At 36.7% G+C, this 23,274-nt stretch overlaps 1 protein-coding gene across 3 annotated transcripts in view; it reads left to right on the top strand.

Annotated features, from left to right (window-relative positions):
• Positions 1 to 22,205, top strand: part of LOC120521783 (adhesion G-protein coupled receptor G4-like) — a 31,500-nt gene extending 9,295 nt beyond the window's left edge. For 2 of the 3 annotated variants that reach the window (XM_039743144.1, XM_039743146.1), the window contains exons 3-9: positions 2,604 to 3,128; positions 5,169 to 5,298; positions 11,660 to 11,789; positions 13,454 to 13,570; positions 16,657 to 16,705; positions 18,654 to 18,751; positions 22,091 to 22,205. In XM_039743144.1, the coding sequence (XP_039599078.1) occupies positions 2,604 to 3,128; positions 5,169 to 5,298; positions 11,660 to 11,789; positions 13,454 to 13,570; positions 16,657 to 16,705; positions 18,654 to 18,751; positions 22,091 to 22,198 (1,157 nt within the window). In that variant the 3' untranslated portion in view covers positions 22,199 to 22,205. The remainder of the gene's footprint in view (positions 1 to 2,603; positions 3,129 to 5,168; positions 5,299 to 11,659; positions 11,790 to 13,453; positions 13,571 to 16,656; positions 16,706 to 18,653; positions 18,752 to 22,090) is intronic. The other variant, XM_039743145.1, reaches the window with a different exon arrangement.
• The last annotated feature ends 1,069 nt before the right edge of the window (positions 22,206 to 23,274 follow it).

The following is a 23,274-nucleotide window of genomic DNA, read 5'->3' as shown; positions in this document are numbered from 1 at the left end:
CCGCTCAGAAAACTAACATTGGGAGAATTTGCAGCAGACGGCATCTGGGTTTGATAATTAAGACCTATGATGCTTGAATTGTAAAACTGCACACTGTGAAGCTTCAAACATATACTATAAGGGGTACTTACAAATCAAGCACAGCATGGAGTACTTCATCAAGCAAGTATTTCTCAATAGAGTCAAAACTGTGATCAGAATCTAACTCATTCCATACGACTAGCAGTCTATGAGTTTTCCAGAACTTCCTCAACTGTTTATTTTCATTTTTGAAGAAGTATTTTTTGTGTAATGGTTCACAAAGAAGAGCTGTTACACACTCAAGTTTTTTTGCTGCCTTTTACGCAAGTTATATGAATGACCAATCGTAGACAACTATACATCACTGGAATGCTCTAAAACTCCACTATCCAATGGCCTTTCACCGTATGTGAATCAACATAAGGGGATCTTTGATAAAAGCAGATTCCATTAAGGCTCCAAAACGATCTGCTCCTGCTACTGCTTCAGGGTCTGTGCCCAAGCGCCAACAGCAGATGTTAACGATTGCCGAAAAGGTAAACGTTTTGGATTTGTTGAAGGAAGGGAAAAGCTACACCGCTGTAGGATGCCATTAGAGCATCAATGAGGCTACGATTCTTTTTATTTAAAAAGTAGGAAAGGAATATAAGATCTACGGCCGCAGTGTCCTTTTAACCAGGGTGCAAAACGAGTTGTAATTGGATGTAATAAGGCAGTAATCTGGATGGAATCTGCTTTAGGGATTTGGATTGAAGAAGAACAACGGCGGTGCTACACAGTTGCCTGAAGTGGCTCCTTTAACATAATTAATTTTCTACCTACGGTACTAAGTACATGTACGTACATTTAGGGTCACTGTACACACATTTACTGTATACTATTTTTCTTGCATTGTACGTATTTATTGCTGGTGGCCTGTCTATCAAGTCATCGTGTCACGGCGGGTTTAACTGTATATAAACAGCTACACAGTTGCCTGAAGTGGCTCCTTTAGAAGGGCTGTAACGCTCTCCTTTGTTGTGCAGTAAAATTAAACTCATCATTATCGGACAAGTCATCGTGTCATTGTTGGTGAGTAACCATAATTTTCTACCTACAGTACTAAGTACATGTACGTACATTTAGGGTCACTGTACACACATTTACTGTATACTATTTTTCTCGCATTGTACGTATTTATTGCTGGTAATTGCTATCGTAATGCCTGTAACATATGTGATATCGGAGACACTCGATATCTTTAAAATAATATTTAGGTTTTACTGTATATAAACAGTGTGTTTACATACATAATTTCAATGAATTTTACCTAATATCTAAGAGAATACAAAGGGATTATGCTATATAACTGAGCGGGGAATATTTATAAACAGTGTGGGAGAGTTTATAAGGGCTTAAAATATATAAAAATAACCATAACCTATCGCGGGGGGGTCTGGAACGCAACCCCCACGATCGAGGAGGGATTACTGTAACTATAAAATAACTTAGCTTTCTTAACTGACAATTTACGCGGCATTACAGACGGGAAGCCATAGTAAGACAAATACCAAAGTGGGATCTTGATCTATACAGTCTGCCATTTTTCGTTGCTGCACTGGAAGGCTTTTCAGGACGGATGACGATATCACCCATCCATCCGTCGGCTTCAAAGTGTTTGGCTGCTGTCCAAGTCTTTTTATACTGTCTTCTCCATGTGTAGGCCCTTACTTAGGTTCCAAACAATGGAAGGAGAGGATTCCATTTCATCTCTAACATACAGAAGTAGTACAATGCCCATTTTTGTAGTTGTACCTTCTCTCTTCATTTGCTTGCCTAGCAGTTCTAAATGCTGAGAGCCCCTGTGTGCTAACTTTGGCCTGGCCTGTACATGTGAGTGGATTTATACAATAATTATTGTACAGAGCACAGTGACATTAATCTTGTTACAATTTGTCATGGCTCGCTTTTGTTGGTGCACATTTATCTGTACTCTTCTGTCCCAAGCCCCTAAGTAACCCCTTAGGCACCTCAATCAGACCCTTGCTGAGTGGGTTGTTAATATCACCACTAAGACCTCTATTGGAGTAAGAACAGTGCAATCAGGATAATGGCCAGGTTTTGAAGATAGTGTTGGTGTCCCTATGAAGGAATATAATGTAGTATGTCATTTGACAAGATCCTTAATATTTGGACCTTGTAAAAACATAAACAATGGCATTTGTTCAAAGGAGAGAATCAAACTGAATGCAGGTAAATATTTAAAATACTCTGGCAAAACCGGTTAGCATATTTGGAAAACATAAAAGTGGAATCTGATTATTTTTTGACATGTGGGCTGAGCAAAGATTTTCATTTAGCACATAGAGTCCATTTGAAACGTATTAATGGGTTTAGAAGAATAATACTGTACCTACTTCCTCCCAATTCCACGTAGTTTATGTAGTAAGAATTTGTTCTATTTGGACAGAAGTTATCAGTTTAGTGACCATGTTAACCTGAGTTTGTTTCTGAAATGAGTATTTAAGTGTTTTATCATGAAGCATGAACCTGATAACAATAACAATAAGGAAGTCGTACATCATGTGCTTTAATTGTTTCAGTGCTTTCTGAAGAGGGATTTGCATTCTGTGTAGACACTTCTATCTGCTCTCTTCAGCTGACAATTGGAGAAGGATCTTGTAACTTGATCATTTCTAATCAAGGTGGACAAGTAGTAATCACTGCTGGTTTACCATGTTCATCATCAATTCATATAAAATCAAATGGATCTGGAAACATGTTCTGCATGGCATGGAATGAAACTGACCACATCTACTTTAAACATGGAGAGAGCCTACTGCAGCTTCTCTGCATTCCAGTAGCCAACATGTGCTGTACAGATTTTGGCTTTGTAAATGGTTCAGTTGGCCAGGAAATGACTGTATTTCAAGCAAATTGTTCTGATATCTCCATCAACAATTTCCTCTCATTTACCCTAAATGGGACTAAGCAGACCTGCAGTAAGTTATTTAAAATGGTAATTCATACTTTACAAGTTTATGTATGTATTCTTTTCCTTTTTAATCCATTTTTCTTTACATTTTCAGATGCTTCTGGGAATAGAAATTACAGTCCTGACACTGCAGGTCCAGTGTGGTGTATCATTTATTTATTTATTGCTTTATTTTCTTCCTTCTAAGAGAACTTACGAGAGGTGCTAATATAAGGGATAAGTAAACTATACCCTGGGTACACCATTAAGAAAACAGATCCAAGTTACTGCCTCTTTCTAACAGTGTTTTAAAGTGTCAACAATTTTTAGCTCTAAAATCTCACTGGGGAGGCACTCCACTTTCACCTCCGCATGTACAACATTAAATCATTTAAGCTTCATTTGCAAATTATATTTTGAGGGCCTATCTACTAATATATATTTTGGGAGAAACTGCTTTACGTTTGATTAATAATCCCAGCTAAATGTCATTAGCATACAGATTAATCTGTTACATATTGTAATCAAAAAAGGGGCAACAAATGCAACCACACACAAGTGATGCCTACTGAATTTGATTAAGGAAATTTCAGAAAGTTATGTTTATATATACTTTGACTTTATGTATTTAGAAAGTACTTTTTTCAGACACTGACTCTATATTTTCAGACTTTGTGTATTCAGGCTTTGACTTTATATAAAGTACTTTATATGTTTAGAATTTGACTTTGTACAATCAAAAATGACATATATTTTATGATTTGTGATAAGGAACTAGTTTGGAACTGCTAGAATTGTTGGGGTAACAACACCGGTAATCCCCATTTAATATTGACATCAGAAAATAAAAAGGGTGGACAAGGACACAAATCTTGCTTAGTCTACCTCAGGAGTGTCCTGTCTGGAAGGGGTGGGGATTATTCAGGATGTCACAGTCAGTGTTGAGTGCCCTCGCTGGGTGTCTTTTCTGTGATGTTGGAAAAGAGAAGAAACCATCAGCGACAGCGCCCTCTCCCATCCCCGTGGTAGTGGTACTTTAAACTTTAACTTTACATATTAAGACTTTAAATTTTATATATTCAGAAATTCAATATATTTGCCTGATTGGCACCCCATTTTACATACACATAAATACAATTCATACACATACACAGTATATATGAGCAAGAGCTAAAGTTTTCAATTTAGAATTTATTGATACAATGAAAAGCATTTGCTACCATTCTTGCTAAAAAACAATTCCGTACATAATATGAAGACAGCACAAACACAAATGACTAGAATAAACTCTATCACAAATATGCAAATATATCAAATTAAAAATAAATTTATAACTGCTAGATTTAACCATGCCACATAAAGCAAGTAACACCCAGACAAAATAAGTAACTTAGCTACTGAAATATCATTTAATTGAATAGTGTAAAATTTGTTTACAGAATGGTTGCAGGAGCGCACAGCAGGAGCAACTACAACGCCTCCCTTGTTGCACATGCGTGACAATTTAAACTTTAACTTTATATATTAAGACTTTAAATTTTATGTATTCAGAAATTCAATATATTAGCCTGATTGGCACCCCATTTTACATACACATAAATACAATTCATACACATACACAGTATATATGAGCTTGGAACTTTAAGAGCTAAAGTTTTCAATTTAGTTCAATTTATTGTCATTATACCTAATGATACAATGAAAAGCATTTGCTACCATTCTTGCTAAAAAAACAATTCCGTACATAATGTGAAGACAGCACAAACAGAAATGACTAGAATAAACTCTAGCACAAATATATCAAATTAAAAATAAATTAATAAATGCTAGATTTAACCATGCCACATATAGCAAGTAACACACAGACAAAATAAGTAACTTAGCTACTGAAATATCATTTAATTGAATAGTGTAAAATTTGTTTACAGAATGGTTACAGGTCAAACAGATAATGGTGTTTTAGCATTAGTGATGTGTAATATAGGCAAATTTCAATGTGCATACCGTTTCACAAGAAACGTAGTCTTTCCTGTTTGTGATCTGAAGTTCATTGTTTAAAATATTGCTTGTCTCCTTAACCAGTTTTTCAAATGCCGTGATATATGGCAGTGGTGAGTTTTTGAGATATCAGATCTGGAATAAGGTTCCATTAGTGTTGATTTTACTTTGCAGCTTCTTTTATTTCTCTTTGTAGACCACCTCAGATGCTCGGAGGAGACCTTTGACTGTCTTAAACAGATGACTGAGTCTCAAAATAATTCTGTTGTCCGCTACACCAACACGCTTGAGTGCCTTGCTGATGTCAAAAATTATGGATCAAACAGGTTTATTTATTATGTCAGAATTCCACAGCACACTTAGTTTGCCTCTTTAAAACACAAAATCGTATGTAAAACTCTTAAGTTCCAAAGTGGCCATTTTATTTTGCCAGTACAGTATTTTAGTATAGCCTGTATGACTGAGATATTCTTAAAGGTTTGTGTACAGTTTGAGGAGACAGACGTACTGATGTCATTCTTACAACATTAACAGGAACTGCTGAGAGTTTTTTGTTCTGTGGTATGAGAGTTAATTAAAAGATATATTTTGATCCCATCTGCTGTATTTTTTTGGTTGCCGCTAAGGAGCTGTGTGGGAATTGTTAAAACTTTTTTCCCTTTAGTAGGTTTTTTTTTTTTTTAGTAGCAGCTTAGTGTTTGGGAGTTACTTGTATTTGTTACACTGGTCAACAAGCATTTTGCTACTGGGATTCTTTCACAAAGTCACGCACTCCAAATCTGAAAACCGCAGCTCCCATTTTTAGTTATGATGTGGGTCTTGAGGTGACTGGACAGTAAAGGTGATGAGTTTCAGCACTTAAGAAATAACTTTGGTCTCAAGAAAAGTGAAGCCAAAATTAAGGAAAGTGTTTTAGTTGTCCCTGAAATCCGTGAACTGATGCTTGACGAAGAGTTCAAAAGGAAACTGAAGCCAACTGAATCATCTCCCTCATTTGTGCAGGTTGTCCAGAATTTTCGTCCCAGTCACAGAACAGAGAATTATGCTGAGCTTGTGGAGAGCCTGCTGAATGCGTATCAGCTTATGGGAGCCATAATGTCACTGAAGATGCATTTTTTATATTCTCACCTCGACTTTTTTCTACCAGTATAAGCAATGTCAGAGATGTGAATGGGGAAAGATTTCATCAAGATACAAAGGTGATGTAAAACTGAAATCAGGGAAAATTTACTCTGAGCATGAAGGGTGACTACTGTTGGTTCATGCAAAGAGAGACGAATGTGCAGTACAAACACAAAAGCAATTGCCTCAGACAATTTTGAGCACACTGACCTCACTTTTATATTCAGGTAAATTGACATAAACATGTTTTAAAGTGTCTCTGGTATTGTCTTCTGGTTTGTTTTCAGAATAAACACATTCAAACAATTTTGGTGGGACATAGTCCAAACTCTAGATATTGTGTCGATATTATTATATTGATATTCCAAAGTGTCAAAACGACAATGATCTGTATCTCAAAAATCTGATGTGCTAGCTTAATTCTGATTTCATATATGAAATCAGTGTAAAAAACTTAATAGAGAGCTGGTCTGAATTTCCCAGTAGCAAACAAAAAATATTTTTTGTAGACCAGTGATTTTTATTCAAATTAGCATCAGCGAGTCCATCAAGAACATGAAAACACAGTTGGTAGCTTGTTAACAGTAAATTTTGCACAAATGTAAGGATGTTGGGTGGAGGGCTCAATATATACATTTTTTTCTTTCACCAGCAGGGGGCACCTAAATGCCCAACTCTCCTAAACTCCACCCCACTCAATACCGAAGAAATTACTAACTGACCACGCCACCCAGTAAGGGAAGGGAAACTGGGACCCAAAATTAACTAAACTCCGAAGTACGCTAAGCACAGGTTCTTTTATATACAGAAGTATGTCCCAAACTCGGTCCTGGGGACCCCCTGTGGCTGCAGGTTTTTGTTCCAACCAACTTCTGTTTTTAATTGGACTCCCTAATTAAGTGTACTGATATTTCCCAAGATCTGTGTTTAGGGAACAATATATAAATTAGAAAACTAAGTTTGCTAAAAAAAAATTTAAAAAATTTAAATGTACCAAGCAGTTATATAGGAATAATGTATTTTTTTTTCTTTTTAACAGTATTTTCATCTTGATTTTCTTCCTACTTTTCAAGGTGTTCTAATTGTTTAATTAATCCATTATTTACTAATTAGTGGGTCTGACGCTAAAGTAGTTGAAGCCTTTGATTATTCAGTGTTGTTTGCCAGTGTGTCTGCTCTGCTCATTTTAAATTGTCATTAATAAGATACAATGAAGGGGAAAAACTGCACAGAGAAAGGGTAAAGTATAATGAAATCAATAAAAGAGAGTTAAGCATTTAGATCTATAGCAAAATCAGAAATATTTTGAAATGTCTTATAAATGTAAAAATCATACTGCTGTGCTTTTCTGAATGTAGAATAAAAGAAAAATAATACCAGCGAATTAAATGAGATCAGTGTTATCAGGTGTTGGAACAAAAACCTGCAGCCACAGTGGGCCCCCAGGACCGAGTTTGGGAAACACGGATATACAGGGATGAGCAACCACCACATCAATAAACAATCTTTTTAATTAAAAATTAAAATTTTTAACAAAAATTAAAAACACAATCACCAACTTCTAAACCAGGGATCTCCAACTCCAATCCTGGAGAGCTATCGTGGCTGCAGGTTTTCATTCTAACTCTTTTTTTAATTAGTGACCAGTTTTGCTGCTAATTAACTATTTCCCTTTGTCTTAATTGACTTTTCTTGAGGCTCTGACTGCTGAATTGATTCTTTTTTCCTTAAACGCCACCTAAAAATAAATTTGTTGTGAAGTGAGCCAAGAGTTGACCAACTAAGTTGGGGCCTCAAATTCCAACCTTCATTCAGTTTCTTAATTTGAAGCCAATTCTTGTTGCTCAAGAAACTTGTTATTTAATTCCATGGCGCTCATTCTGCCATGGTAGACATTTACAAAATTGTTGATTTTCTTTTGAAGAGCACTGTCAAAATGTTTTGTGGAGCTGAGCAGATCAACATTATTGAGGCCTTCACCTTTCTTTATTTTCAGTTATTATGTGATGGATGCAGGTTGTTGTTTATGTGTTAGCTCATTTTGTCTTAATATTGTTTGGCTGCTAATTAAGGAAAAAAGAAATAATTACGGGGCCTGAGTCTTAAGTTGCGCATCAATTAAAATTAAGGCAAAGAGTTAATTAGCAGCAAAATCTGGCCACTAATTAAGAAAAGGGTTAGAATGAAAACCTTCAGCCACAGTAGCTCTCCAGGGGCCTCATGTATAACGCCGTGCGTAGAACTCGCACTATAACATGGCGTAAGCACAAAAGCTGAAATGTGCTTACGCACAGAAAAATCCAGATGCAGGAAACTGTGTGTACTCCAACTTCCACGTTCTTTCTCTACATAAATCCCCATCAGCGTGAAATCTAACGCTTGTGCACGCGCTTTATGTAACGCCCCAATCCTCCCAGAATTATGCCTCAAAATCGCACAGTGCGGAAATAAAAAGAAGTCACATATCAAAGTCGCCGTGAAAAGCCGAGTTGTAGCCCACCGTCTGAGTGTCATATGAAAGCTTATTAGGGTACAGAGAAAAAGGCACACAGTGGGGAAAAAGCACGAAATGTCAACTTCAATCTCGACATTTCCACTTTAATCATGTAGTTTATTTTGTCATTAAAGCAGAACATCATAAACTTCACCTTAAAATTGTTTAATTAACCAGTTTCTCAAATCACATCGTAATTAAAGTAGCACGTTAAATGCTTTGTTTTGTATTTGATCTTCTATGTGCTCTATGTGTGTGAATCACTACTTGCTTCTTAAACTGGCTCTCTTCCTCCAATTGGACACAGAATCCATTACATTCGTGATATTACAGCTCTCTGAATAACTCAAATACTGAGATGTATACGTGATATCATTTTCATGATGATAGGAGTTAAAGCACGTTATTAAACATGTGTTTCACTTCGATGAAATAATTTATTGCAGCAGTCAGGGGCGGCTCTAGGATTGTGTTGGCACTGGGCAGAGGAAGAATCGGTGGCTCCTTCGTGCGCCCGTCATTGGGGTAGCTTATGCATGGTGGATGGCCTCGTCCGTTGCAGACACTGCATAGCCGTCTCGTGCGCATGACACAAGCATTTAACTTTTGCCGAAATTTGTCGCTGTGTTTTTAGCTGTGTTGTTATTTTATCTTTCTGTTTTATATTCAATATTGTAATGACCCGTCAGTCAGCGCTAACAGCATGGTGCATTATGGGTATTTCTTTAGAGTTTACTTTTTGTGTTATTTAAGCAAGGCAGTCGATATCTTTTGCATTAGAGATGTTATATGTGTTTATGTTCAAGTTAGTTTGGGTGAGTTTGGTTCATTTGCAGCGCAGTTATATAAAAGTGTAACAGTTACCGTTATGGAGAAAGATGTGTTGATGAATGACTTTGGCGATGGCCTTGCATGTATTAAGCTTTGTTTTTGACTCTCTGCTCTATTAAAGAGGTAAAAAAGGACAGAGCTGTGTCTTGCTAGATATTCCATCTATGCAATTATTTACGGAGATACTCAGGGTCATGCGGTGTATGGGACACGAGTGTTCACCTACTTAATAGGTACAGCTGTGTGTAGGTACTAACATCCCGCTAGCAAATTGCTTAGGGGAAGTTAGCAGCAAAGTTCAACTCCGGGAAGTTTAATAACTCAACTACCAGTTATTACAATATATATTGGTGTAGCCTTCACTGCAGTCAGTGCTTTTCTTTCCCCAAGTAACCGATCGCCATACAATCAGCTCTGTAATAGAAGTTAAGCCATCTGTAAGCTTAGCGCCAATTCTTCAAAACGTTTAAAGAACACTGAAATATCTTCGTAGTACATGTTTAATTATTCTATCCTTCACGACACTCCCAGTGAAGAATATAGATTATTTAAATGAAGTTAAAGTTTTATCTGTATAATTTAATAAACATATTTTGCTGCATTTCACCTTAAAAATGATATCGTCATCATATGTAAATACGCTTTATAAAGTGGCTCAGGTTGTGCAATATTATAACTGTAGTGCAAGTTTACAGTGGGGTGATTGTACTTATAAGTACAAACAGTTCTACAAGGTGCAATTGATTGAATGCATTTAAAGTTCTTGGGATGAAACTGTTTCTGAACCGCGAGGTCCGTACAGAAAAGGCTTTAAAACGTTTTGCAGTGGCTGAGACAGCGTGTACTTGAAGCTGTATACCAATAATTCTCTTTCCGATCATCTGCTGCTGTGATTCACACTCAGATACAGTGATATAAATACTCCGAGTGGTGCAGTGAGAGTAATATGGAAAAAGATGATCCGCTGTGGCAACTCCTAACGGGAAGAGCTGAAAGAAGAAGAAGAAGAAGAAGAAGAAGAAGAAGTGAGAGTAACAACGCTAAAGCAGTTATGGTATTTGGAATACTATGGCTATTCCCTGGACCATTATATTGTTACAAGTTAATTACAATCAGATGCATTACACTAATAAACAATAAGGACTGGACTTGGAGACCCCTGATCTAAACTAAATAAATAAGAATCCAATGCAATGCTTGCACAAATACTCGTGAGTTCTCATCTCTGTCAATTTTCTTTGCATTCCATGTAAAACCCTGGAAGTTAAAAGTTCCACAGACTTTACTCATTCAGCTCGATACTGCATCCACAAGGGGCACGCCACATGAGCTTGTCTCAAGGGGCGGCTTCAAATACTGCTCTATTGGCTCCTAAAATATCACACACCCTGTGCCAGACAGGGCTCCACCGCTGCACGTATCCGGTGTAAAGCAATCTCCTCCAGATGTCTGTGCTCCTTTAAAGTGGCCGAAAGCAGCACTCGCTCTCAGGGTTCCGTACACAAAACCCCCAAGTTCAAACCAGAGTCTGACTCCTCCAAACAAAATGGCCGATCCTTTAAAATACAAGTCCTGCCACCTAATTAGTCCCAATCCGGAACTCATGACACAGGCTAAATTAAATCCCAAAGTGATAGTGGTGAACGTCACTCCAGAAAAGAATACAAGAAACACCATAAATTAGTGATAAAACCAAACAAAAAAAAACATTTGAAATAATCCCCTCCTTAACATCCATAATAAAGTGAAAAAAATTGCAAAACATATTTAAATAATCATCCCACACAATGTGATAAAAGAAAAAAACTCCAAAAAAGACAAAATACCACACAAATCTCACACATCTCCCACAGGTCACACAAACATTAGGAAGGATTTCTTCAAACACTGAACCATAGACATTTGGAATAAGCTACCAAGTAGTGTGGTAGGTAGTAGGACTTTAGGGACTTTCAAAATTAGATTTGATTTTATTTTGAAAGAATTAATTGGATAGGAACGGTAATCTTTGTTGGACTAAATGGCCTGTTCTTGCCTAATTCTAATTTAAAAATAATATTTAAAGTTTATTGCATCTCTTATTTGACAAAGTAGGAGACCTGATTTCATTTTCTTTGTATGTTTAAATATTAAACATGCTGTAAAGCAGCATCAAAATCTTTCTATACTAATATGTGTAAAAGAAAGACACCGACTTATTGTGAACTACTCCTGCGTAATTAGATTTCTTTTCAACTTAGAATTAATGAGCTGATGGAGGAAATATTATTTGAAGTTAATGGTACTCTCAAAATGAATAATATGATTGTCTCAGTTACAAGGTCTGCATCTGCTTTTGATGGTCTTCATTTGGGAACTGATTTAGAAAATGTGAGTACATAATTGTGCTAATTGTTTCTTTTCCCAATAATCAAGTTCTACTACCTTTAGAAGAGATTTTGTATTGTATCAAGATGTTCTAATCAGCTTTGGCACCAAAGTGTGTCTGATCATGTTTTAAAAATTCATCAGCCTATTGTTGGGCAGAGAAAACTGAGTGGATAAGAAGATGTTAATAAAGTCAGATTAATAGATTAATTATTTACATGGCATGAAATTTGGTGATTTTTTTTTTGCAAAACTATGAAATCAATAACCCAAGTGTTTTTCAATTTCTTTTTTAACCTTTAATGTATATGAGCAATACAGTCATTTAAATATAAATAAAGGTCAAAATTGACATTATTGCATGCTGTTTGATTCAGATATATTTATTACAAATATATAAATGATTCATCCAACGTAACATTTTTATAAAAAAACATGGCACTGAAATCTTCCCTGTAGCATGAGATACATGGGCATGCACTAACATTTGATTGACAAGAATCCATTACAAGGTCCGCTCACTTGAATGCCTGCACCAATCTGCAAATGCGTTAGTCAACCTCCATGCTTGGGAAGAACCTGGGATAACCAGAATAAAAGCACATGGACACAGAGAGGTGCAAACACCACACAGTTAGGGAATTGGCTGTAAGGGAAGAAAGATCTACAGATTTGTGCAGCTACTGATATCTATTGTATCACTATACCATCCTGATTCAACATAATCTGTTAAGTTCTGTTTATAATATTATATTAAATTTATAAGGTTATAATATAAAATGAAAAATATCATCATAATAACACACATAAGGCCCACTTTCTTATTGTGCATCACAATACTGGAAAAAATACCATGAAATAAATTAACATCAAAACCTAGCAGAACACCATACATAAGAAGAGTGAAAATGCACTGCTGTGTATTTACAATATATACAATACTGAAAAACTCTGACTTAACTTATGTACTATAGGTGAAATGTAATCATTAATCATTCCCTGATTAGAATTAATACTCTTCATAAATGTTATTGATAATAAAAAACTGCAAAAACCATCAATTAGTACAGGTAATTGTTATTTGATATATAGCGTTAATTGCAAACTCTCCAATAGTCCATGATCCCTCATATTATAGAAAGTAAAACAGCTGCATCATGTAAGTTCCTAATAAATCCAGAAGAAAATTTTTATATAATATCACCAGTTCATAAGTGAAGTATAAATCAGTTAGAGAAAAACACATTTCCAGAATATCCTACTTACTGCAAAAAACACTAATACTTCCCTTTTCAGGTATTTTTCAATGTAACTGGAATGACAAATTTAACAGTTGAAATGATTTTGCCACCTCAACCATTGGGTATCAATGAAGAATTTCTTGGGAAAATTCTTTTTGATATAATGTGGAACACATCTCTATTTAAGGTAAAGGTACTATTATATTAATTATCATTCCATACATTTTAATTGGGTGTGTTTCTGTCATATGTGATGCTCAAATATAATTTAAACAGGAATGTGTCGCACACCGTGCAAATACTGAAACATGAATGGAGATTGGGGGGTGAATTAAAGAGTGCTCAATAAATGCTTTAATCCCATAAATTACAATGTCAAAGTAAAGTGTATGTACTCGCTTAAAGACAAACATTTTGCATCTGCAGGATACTAACGCCAGTGCTCTTTTGGAATCTCTGGTTGTTGGAGTAATCGTGGAAAATGCAAGCATTTCTAATCTCAGTAATCCTTTGATCATCAGGTTCTTCACTGGTAATAATTCAGTAAGTCGTTCTGTTTTAAGTTGTTTGAAACATTCTCTCTATGCAGAAAAGTTACAGGAAAATATCAGTTTCAAACATCAGATCAAATCTGAACATACTGAATTGTAATGAAATATACATCCATTGATTCAACCACCATTTTTGACATGCTTAATCCACTTTTGGGGTACAGAGAATATGCTTGCTTTGTCTGGCACAAGGCAGTTAGCAACCCTGAAGAATGGAGTCAACAGTTTACTACTGTAGACACAAACAGATGCACTGAGATTTTTTTCTGGATATTTTAAATATACCTGTACTTCAAATCAGAATATGCTCATATTAGATAAGCCTGTTTTGAGAATCATTCATTCTTTCTTTTAAATAGCCTTTTCAATAGGGAGCATCTAAACAAAGCACTTTGCAAAAATCAGATAAAAGAAAATCAGTTATTCCTGTGCAAGATAAAGGAAAACTATGGAGTTAGATTACTGCCAAAAGTCCATATCTGAGTACCATACATTTTGTAAACCTAAGTACTTGCGCTTATAAAATGTGTGGCACTCAGACACAGAGTTTTATCCAGAATCTAACCCATAGAAAACATACATTAAATGTACACTGCCCATTAAATACATCTCCTTAGACCTTTTAGATTTTTATGTTTGTCACAATATAAAATCCTGGTTAGTATGAACTATTCACAATTAAGCAATGTAAAAAACTTTATTATGGCGTATCTCCATATGTAATTCTCAACCCGGAATGGGTTGAGGTTACAATAGAAGTTTAACTTTTTTTACACAAGTGCAGTTAATGGTGATCTTACTTTAAATTGTACCTGACATATGGAGAGCTGGGAATGAATGGAATGTTTGTACTAAATTAAAGGTACAGTAAATATAAACAGCCTGCTAAAGCTAAAGAGCACCACACTGACTCAATCAGATTTTCTTCTCTTAGAACAATGTAAATATTGTTTTTGACATTTAGAAACACACTGAAGATCCATCCATCCATCCATCCATCATTTGTCTGACCTGTTGACCAATTAAAGAGTCGCTGGCTGCAGAATTGGGTGATATGAAGAAGCAAACTGTGGACCAGACTCTTACATATTTTTGCTAGAAAAGAAATAATACTTTTCATGCTATACGGCATAGCACTACTGATCAAATCATTTAACATTATAGTGTGTTGTGACAAGATATAATGAAATAGTTTGACTCCTCTATGAACCATTTATATATATCGTCATTTTTGCTTTGCATCCTTTCATTTTTGGTTTAATGTTTCTTCTAAAATGTGAGTAGGAACTGGCTTAAAGCATTGTGATAAGAGGCACCATGCCTTGTATTACAACATAGTGTTAGTTATGTTGTTCCTCCCAATTACACCCGTCCAGGAGTCTTTGTCATTCTTTGTGAAAGGTGAAGTTATTCAGAAGGACTAGCGAGTCAGTAGACAGTGCACTTTTGAAAACCCAATTCACTGCCTTTAACAGGCCTGTTAGTTGCATATGTGCACAGGATAAAGTTTTCCTTTCAGTAATTTAAATTCACATCAATATGATTCCCACATACACCAGTTTATACTCCAGATTCACATTGGAGTTTTTGAGAAAGACTTGTAAGGAAACTCCACTCTCTAATTTAGAATTCTGGTTTAGGCTTTCTTTGTGCTATAAGTTTTAAAATTGTTATGGCCAGGAGGTAGTTTCTTTTGCTAGGATTGTGTACTACTTTTGATTAGATTTGCACACGGTTTTAAAAATCAAACCTTGTATGTAGTTAATTAATGGCAACTTCACACTGTTGAGTACAGGTCAAGGATGTCTTGGGTTACTATGTCGATTATGACCAGGAAAAGAAAAGAGTTGGTCAAATACTCAATATCTGAAGGCACTGCAGTTTTAATCTTGTGGGAAACCCCTAAATACTATCATGAAGTCACATGTAGCCTTCAAAGCCTTTTTGTTCCTATGGGAAATACAGAAATTAGAGCTCTAGGTGTCAGTTTCTCTGTTTGGGTATGTCTAAGTTAGTTATGAGGTTGTACACCTACTACCGAGGACACTGCTCATATGTTTCACAAATCTGAAATATTACAAAGGAGGCTTTATATGGCAATGTGGTTTTATTATTAAAATAACGCATGCACAGTAAAGTCACACAAAGGAGGCAGAGAACGTACAAATGAAAAGACAAACAAACCAAAGTTTAATATCATTCGTTCTTAACCACTTAGGATTACATATCTGTTTATCTTTTAAGACAACCTACCCACTTGCTTACCTCCGAAATATCTCCAAAAACACTCCTCTTTCTCATTTTCTGCCTCTTTCTTTCACTATCTCTCTCTCTCTAATATGACCTTGGCCTCTACATCCCACCACTGAGCTATCACCCAAAAAACTTTTAAAATACTTAGTCATTTTCAGCAAGACCATGGCCTCAGTCTTTCTTTGAGTGACCACCATTGTCCATGAAACCTAGCTGGCAATGGCTAAGGGGAAAACATTTTTTGATAAATAAGAGGAGCCTAAACTATATACAGTATTTTGAAAGGCTGTTTGCCCTATTGCTCAATACAGGTTTCTAGATTTTTATAGGGTCATTATTATGATGTTTACAGAGTACAATGAAATAATTACTCATCAATTAGTGTACTAATCAGTATGCAACAGTGCTATGATTAGTGTTTAGAACAACCTTACCTTGAAACTTCAATCTTTCTTATATGAAACATCCCAGTTTACGGCACTATTTCCATACTTGAATACAATGGATTATCTAATTTCATAGTTCTCTAGGTGAGATGGGAGATGATGATGATACTTATTTTATGCTTAATTGTCCAGTAATATACTTGTTGTAATGTATTCTTACAAAATTAATTAAATGAAAAAGAAAAAAACAAAACAATTTTACATTCTTTCTGTGGCATTATATAAAAAGGTCTGATAACAGTGTAAAAAACCTGTAAGTGACCTAACAGTATGTTTTGGATTGACAGATATATAGCAAAATTAAAGAATTATGAACAGCAGTATGATTATAATCACTACATTGCTTAACATATACTGTATTTTTATATTTTTGTTTTAGGCCTTTACAAACATGACATGTGTGTTTTGGGACGAAACAGAAGAAAATGGTAAATTATTCATGTGTAAATTTTACTGTAACAAATGACACATGCTATGACTGAATAGTTACTAATAATCTGTATAGTCTGAGGTGTTCTCTTTGGATCTACTAGGATTTCTAAAAACAGACTTCAGAAACAGCCTTTGTTATTTTTAGCTACAGAATAACTCAAGCACTTCAGTTATTGTAGATTTCTTTAATTGTTTTCCAAATTTTATTAATCTATTCACATAGTTCATTTGCACCATCAACAATACAGCCTTCCCAAAATCTTTTAACATATTTAGAACCACTCGACTGGGGCCGCTCTACTAATTGTAGTTGACCAGTTACAACTTTGCTAGAGCTCCTAACATGTCATTAGTCCTGATCCTCCTAGCTCTTTCATCCGCCTTTGACATGGTCAGCAATGACATCCTTCTTGCCTCCCTCTCTGACCTTGGCATCATTGGGACTGCTCTCAGATGGTTTGAGCCCTACATCTCAGCAGATCCTACAGTGTGACCTAGTGAGGAGTTATCAAAGGCACACCAGACATGCACAGGTGTACCCCAAGGATCGGTGCTGGGTCCTCTACTATTCTCTCTGTACACCATCTCGCTAGTCCCCATCATCCAATCCCATGGTTTCTCTTATCAGCTGTATCTGTCATTCCCTCTGGAGGACAATGCAGTATCAGCTAGAGTCTCTGCATGTCTTGTTGATATCTCAACCTCGATGAAGGACTACCATCTACAGCTCAACATGGCAAAAACTGACTTTCGTGTGATCCCGGACAGACAGTCTGTTCAACTCCCCTTTTATGTACAGCTTGGCTCACTGTCACTAACACCTACCAGGTCAGTTTGCAACCTTGGGATGGTGATTGATGAGCAGCTATTGTTTTTTGATTATACTGCTACTGTTTCTCATTCAGGCAGGTTCACAATGTACAACATCCGCAAGATCAGACCTTATCTGACAGAGTATGTCACACAGCTTCTGGTCCAGGCTTTGGTTTTATTGCACCTGGACTACTGCAACTCACTTCTGGCAGGAGAACCCACATGTGCTATGAAGCCACTGCAGATGGTCCAGAATGCAGTGGCCCATCTTGTATTTAACCAGCTGAGCTGGTCACTCCTCTATTTGGGTCACTACATTGGCTCCATGCAGTAGCATACATCAAGTTCAAATCCCTGACTTTTGCCTACAGAGTAGTTAATGGGTCAGCACCTGAGTATATGGAGAAACCTTTGAGGTGCTATGCTCATTCTCACCTACTCATGGCTGCCAGTTAACAGTGTCTGGTGATGCCACCTCTTCATGGTTTCAAGTGTCCGTCCAGACTCTTTTCCTCCTTTCCTGTATAGTTCCCACTTGGTGGAATGAGTTGCCCACCTCCATCCGAACTACTCCCTCAAAGTAATTAAGAAACAATTGAAGACCCATCTGTTCTGTGAATATCTGTCTAATTAATAGAAAAAAAATCATTTCCTCAGTGATCCTTTATGTTGTTGGTTAATTTGTTGTTTAAGTATAATTGCTTTATCAATTATAATCTAGGATTTTAAATTGTTAGTTATCACATCTTTTCACTTGTGACAATCAACTTTTGTTACCTGAATTACTACACTTGCTTAACAAACAGGCCTCTTTTGTAAGTCGCTTTGGATAACACAGTCTGCCAAGCAAATACTGTAAATGTAAATTTAAATATGTTTGGACTTCTTTTTTTTTAAAATTTCCACTACCTAACATTAAATGTCACTCACTTTAACAAGTTCTCAGTCAAGGGTCACATTATGCAGCTAAACATATTTAAGACCTTGCCTACCAATGCTTACTGTGCTTCAGAATTATTTAACATTTAAAGCTGAGGTTTTCTTCTGGGGTATGGGATGCCAGCAAGCTGTTAGCTACTGGAACCAAATGACTAATAGTGATTTGTTAATGTTGTATTTACCTTCAAACAGGAGCAGGTGATTGGAGTGTTGTTGGCTGTCAAACCTTTGTGAACAATTCCACAGTAACATGTAAATTCAGTCATCTCTCCTATTTTGCTGTCCTTGTGGTAAGTATGTACATTAATTTTAATATATTAAGTTAAACAACACTGAAAGGTAGCATGTACTTGCTACATAAGTGTTTTCTGCTTCTTAAAACATTGTGATGGAATTCTGATGTGTAGGTATGTATTGTTGGGTTGCTCAACTGCCAAACCAAATTTTCATTACTGTATGTAGTGTTCTTTTATAGTTAAAAATAATTGAAATGTGCTTTATAATTACAGACCAAAGTATAGCAGTTAAAATAATGTTTGTACATTATGCTCATGCAGGTTAAGGAAGTTGCTCAAACCATAAGTAGTAACTAAAGCAAGAACAATGTCTGACAACTTACTGACTAGGCTGTGCCACCCAAAAGACTGCTAGGGTCAGAAAGACTATCAGGCTGGCATGGGATAGGTTTAAGGATATCACAGAGGCATTTAACAAATGAAAAACCTCCACTGCTCCATGAAAAACCTCATTACATGCCAGTGTGATCACACAAGGACCCAAGTAAGGCAGTTGTCTACAGTAAGTCAGACCCAGTACCAACTTTTATAAGACTTATTAAGACATAGTTTAACTATGTTACAATTTTGCTTTCACTGTTATTTTAATGTTTGACATTATTTTAGTTCTTTTTTTCACACGATGAGATTAAAAGATCCCCTCAAGCTAAACAGTTCATTGTGCATTGATCTTCCCACATTATTATTCAAGGGTCTGTGCAAAGGCTGTGTTGAACTTTTATTCTAACTAGGGAATTATTGATTATTTTCACATAGTCAATTGTGAAACCTGCATAACCCATCCATCCATTATCCAACCCACTATATCCTAACTACAGGGTCATGGGGGTTTGCTGGAGCCAATCCCAGCCAACACAGGGCACAAGGCAGAAAACAAACCCCGGGCAGGGTGCCAGCCCACCGCAGTAACCTGCATAACCCTTTCAGTAAAATTTTGTTAAAATGTACACTTTATTACTTTATTTCTTTTCCTTACTTTCAAACATTTTATTTAGCTCCTTTCTATAGTGAATACCATCCCATTGTGATAAATGATTATATATATATACTGTATATATATACTCTATATATACAAACACACACCATACCATTTTATAAGTCTGTTTAATCTGGAGCAGGGTTATAGGGTCTGACGCCTATTTCAGCAAGGACAGGGCACAGGGCAGAAATAATTCCTGGACAAGTCACAAGTCCATCACAGTCCAACACACACATGTTCATACCACCGCCAAGACAATGTCACCAGCACTCGGTTAACACAGTCAGGGACTGTTGTCCTCTGCTGGTGCAACTGTAATGCATCTGTCAGGTAATTTCCAATTGCATTGGGGGACTAATTGAGTGGTCCAGAGTGGTCATTGTGTTGAAAATTGCTCACACCCATGTCTTGGTGGGGTCATCTCAACACATAGAGACAAGGGATCAGACATTTTGAAATGCTTTAATTGGCTAAATATGGGTAAAGATGTGGAGCAATTTTGTAGAGTCTTGCCCTGTCAAGTTGTTTCCTCTGATAGACCCGCTAGGGCTCCTCTCTTACCAATGCCTATTTTGGATGTCCCGTTCAAGAGAGGTGGGTTAGACATTGTTGGTCCAATCCCAGAAGTAAAAATGGTTCTCTTTATAAACTAGTTAATTAGGCAGCAAGATATCCCAATGTGGCTGCTTTGCAAAAGGCTAATACCTGGGCTGTTGCTAAAGCCCTATCAGAGGTATTGGCATTCTATGTGAGATTTTAATAACCTGAGTATGTTCTTTACTTCCTGTGTCATGAAACAGCTATATGAGAGCCTTGCAATTAAGCAATTGAGCATCACTGCTTGTCATCCTCAGATGAATGGCCTAAATTAATGATTTAATAAGACTTTAAAGCAGATTTGTCAGGTGGCTCATGCCAATCTGACCTCCTGGGACACAGTATTGTTGTTTCTCCAATTTGCTGTTTGGGAATCTCCTCAGGCATCTACTGGCTTAAGGCCATTTGAGGTCTTATTTGGCAGGCGGCCACAAGGGGTGTTGGCAGGTGCTGGTGGAGAAATCTAGCTGCAAGTAGACTTTTTGCCACCCCAGACAGGTTGTTTGAATTTGTCAGACTCCCATTTGGTCTCCATGGCGCACCCTTGACTTTACAGCAGATAATGGATCAGATTCCGTGATCTCATTCCGCATCTGCTGGAGCGTATCTCAATGATGTAGTCATTTTTAGTAACAATTGGTGGTTGCATCTCAACCTCCTACAGGCAAGGTATGATAGTTAAGAGGCTGGCTGGGTTGACAACTAATCCTAAGAAGTGTAAACTGAGGATTTTTGAAATGCATTATTTGGGGTACTCTGTGAGGAATGGTTTGATTAAACCATTTGAGCTTGTGTATCCATGTTCAGTAATGCAGATATAGGTTTGTGCTTTCCTCAGACTCATTGGTTATTACCAGAGGGTCATGCCTAATTGTGCACATTGAGCCGCCCCCTCACAGAACTAATGAAGGGCAGAAAGAACTGCAGCATTGCCTGGGCTGATGATTGTGAAAGGTTCTTCTCTGACTTGGCTTTGGCTTTGTGTTCGTTCCTAGTTCTGCAGAATCTGGACTTTTCTAAGCAATTCATTCTACAGACTGATGTGAGGGTGTTTGGTCTGAAGGCTGTACTTTTTCAAAGTTTCGATGGAAGGGAACATTCCATCATGTTTCTGAGCAGGAGATTGCTTCCCAGGGAGTGTAATTACTTGACCATTGAGAAAGAATATTTGGCTATCAAGTGGGCATTGGATCCGCTCCGTCATTACTTGTGGGGTAAGGGGTTTACCCTGATGTCTGATCATGTCCTGTTCCAGTGGTTCTACAGGCAGAAGGATACAAATTCCTATTTCACTAAGTGGTTTATTAGCTTGAAGCCATTTGCTTTTGATGTTTGCCATTGTCCCAGTTTAGCATATGTTAACACTGACATTCTCTCTCTTGTTTGGCTGAGCCGTCGACTGTCACTTTGTTTATACTGGTATAAACAAAGGGGGGGGCGGTGAGATTTTTGAGACCCTGACAACCCCCCAACTGCACTGTGTGCTGACTTGGTTAATGCAGGCAGGGACTGGATGCCTGCAACTGCAAGTCTGCAGGCTTCCCACATAACGCATCTATTGCCTGTTGGTTGATACAGGGAACATTTAAAACCGACTGCTGACCTGGCTGTGTGCTCACTTTCTGTCTTCTCTCTGAGGAAGGTGGTCTGTTCTTTTAATAATAACCAGTCTCAGATGAAACTGTTTTACTTTAAATCATTTAAGTTAAATACTAATACACTTTATAATAAAAGAAACATTTTCAATTTTTTTTTAGTCACCTGGGCTGAAACCAAGTGAACAAAATGCTAAAGCTCTGACCTACATCAGCTACATTGGCTGCGGGATCTCTAGTTTTTGTATCTGTCATCTTCGTTATTCATAAAATGTTTCTGTAAGTATTGATGCTTAGAATAAATCTAAATGTGAAAACCTGACACCAGGCAGGGTAATGTTCAAGTAAATTTTTGGGTCTTAATATTACAATGTTTGTATGCCTTTTTAATTGCATCTGCACATTGATTAGGCAATATGAACATTGTTTCAGTGAAAACTCCTTAATTTTTTTAGAGCATGCTTCCTGTAGTACATCATTACTCATTTTGTATTTATAACTTATATTCCTTTTGAATTGTTTAGACTGCATTTTCCTAGGGTTTGCCCAGTTTTGAAAATTGTCCAGATATCTTTTTGAATTTTTTTTCCTGTCTCCTCAGTATTTGCTGTTGTTTTCAACTCTGGTGTAACACAACATTCAACATTTTTATGTACTTAATGCTATTAGGGCTGCAACTAATGATTACTTTGGTAGTCGACTATTCGTTCAATTTTTTTAACGATTAGTCGATTAGTCACGATTATTTCATGCCTGACTTTTTTGATGCCTGTGACCTGTGGTTGCACATCCTGTTCTTGGCTCCAGTGCATGTCTTACCTCATTTGCTCACGTCTGTCCACCTGTGAATGTCACCCTGATGTCTCTGCATTAACACAATTAAAATTAATAATAATCAAATTGAAATAACCAGTGAAACATATGAATATGAAAATAATCAGATGTTTTTATATTAGTGTAACCATCACAATTAAAAAGAAATACATTAAGCAATACAAACTAAAGTGCACAAAGTCTTTAAACAAAAAAAGTTAATTTAACTTAACCAAAAATGTCCACTGATGTGTCTTAAAGTACAAAAGTTTAAATAAAGCTCCAATTCAAATAAAATAAAACAATAATGTACAGTTTATAAAAGATTCAGTTCATATATTCCTGATTGCAGTGCAGAAACGTGAGCATTTCGACATGCTCTGGTGTGAGGCTGGCTCTCTTCTTTAAGACAATGTTCCCAGCAGCAGAGAAGAGACGCTCATAGGGAGCAGAAGTAGCAGGGATAAACAAGAATGATTTTGCCAATAAAGCAAGAGTGGGACACTTTCTCTAATGCGCCTTTCACCAAGACA

The sequence above is a fragment of the Polypterus senegalus genome, unplaced genomic scaffold (assembly GCF_016835505.1).
Source record: "Polypterus senegalus isolate Bchr_013 unplaced genomic scaffold, ASM1683550v1 scaffold_520, whole genome shotgun sequence".
Taxonomy (NCBI): Eukaryota; Metazoa; Chordata; class Cladistia; order Polypteriformes; family Polypteridae; genus Polypterus; species Polypterus senegalus.
This window is presented reverse-complemented; position numbering and strand designations above follow the sequence as displayed.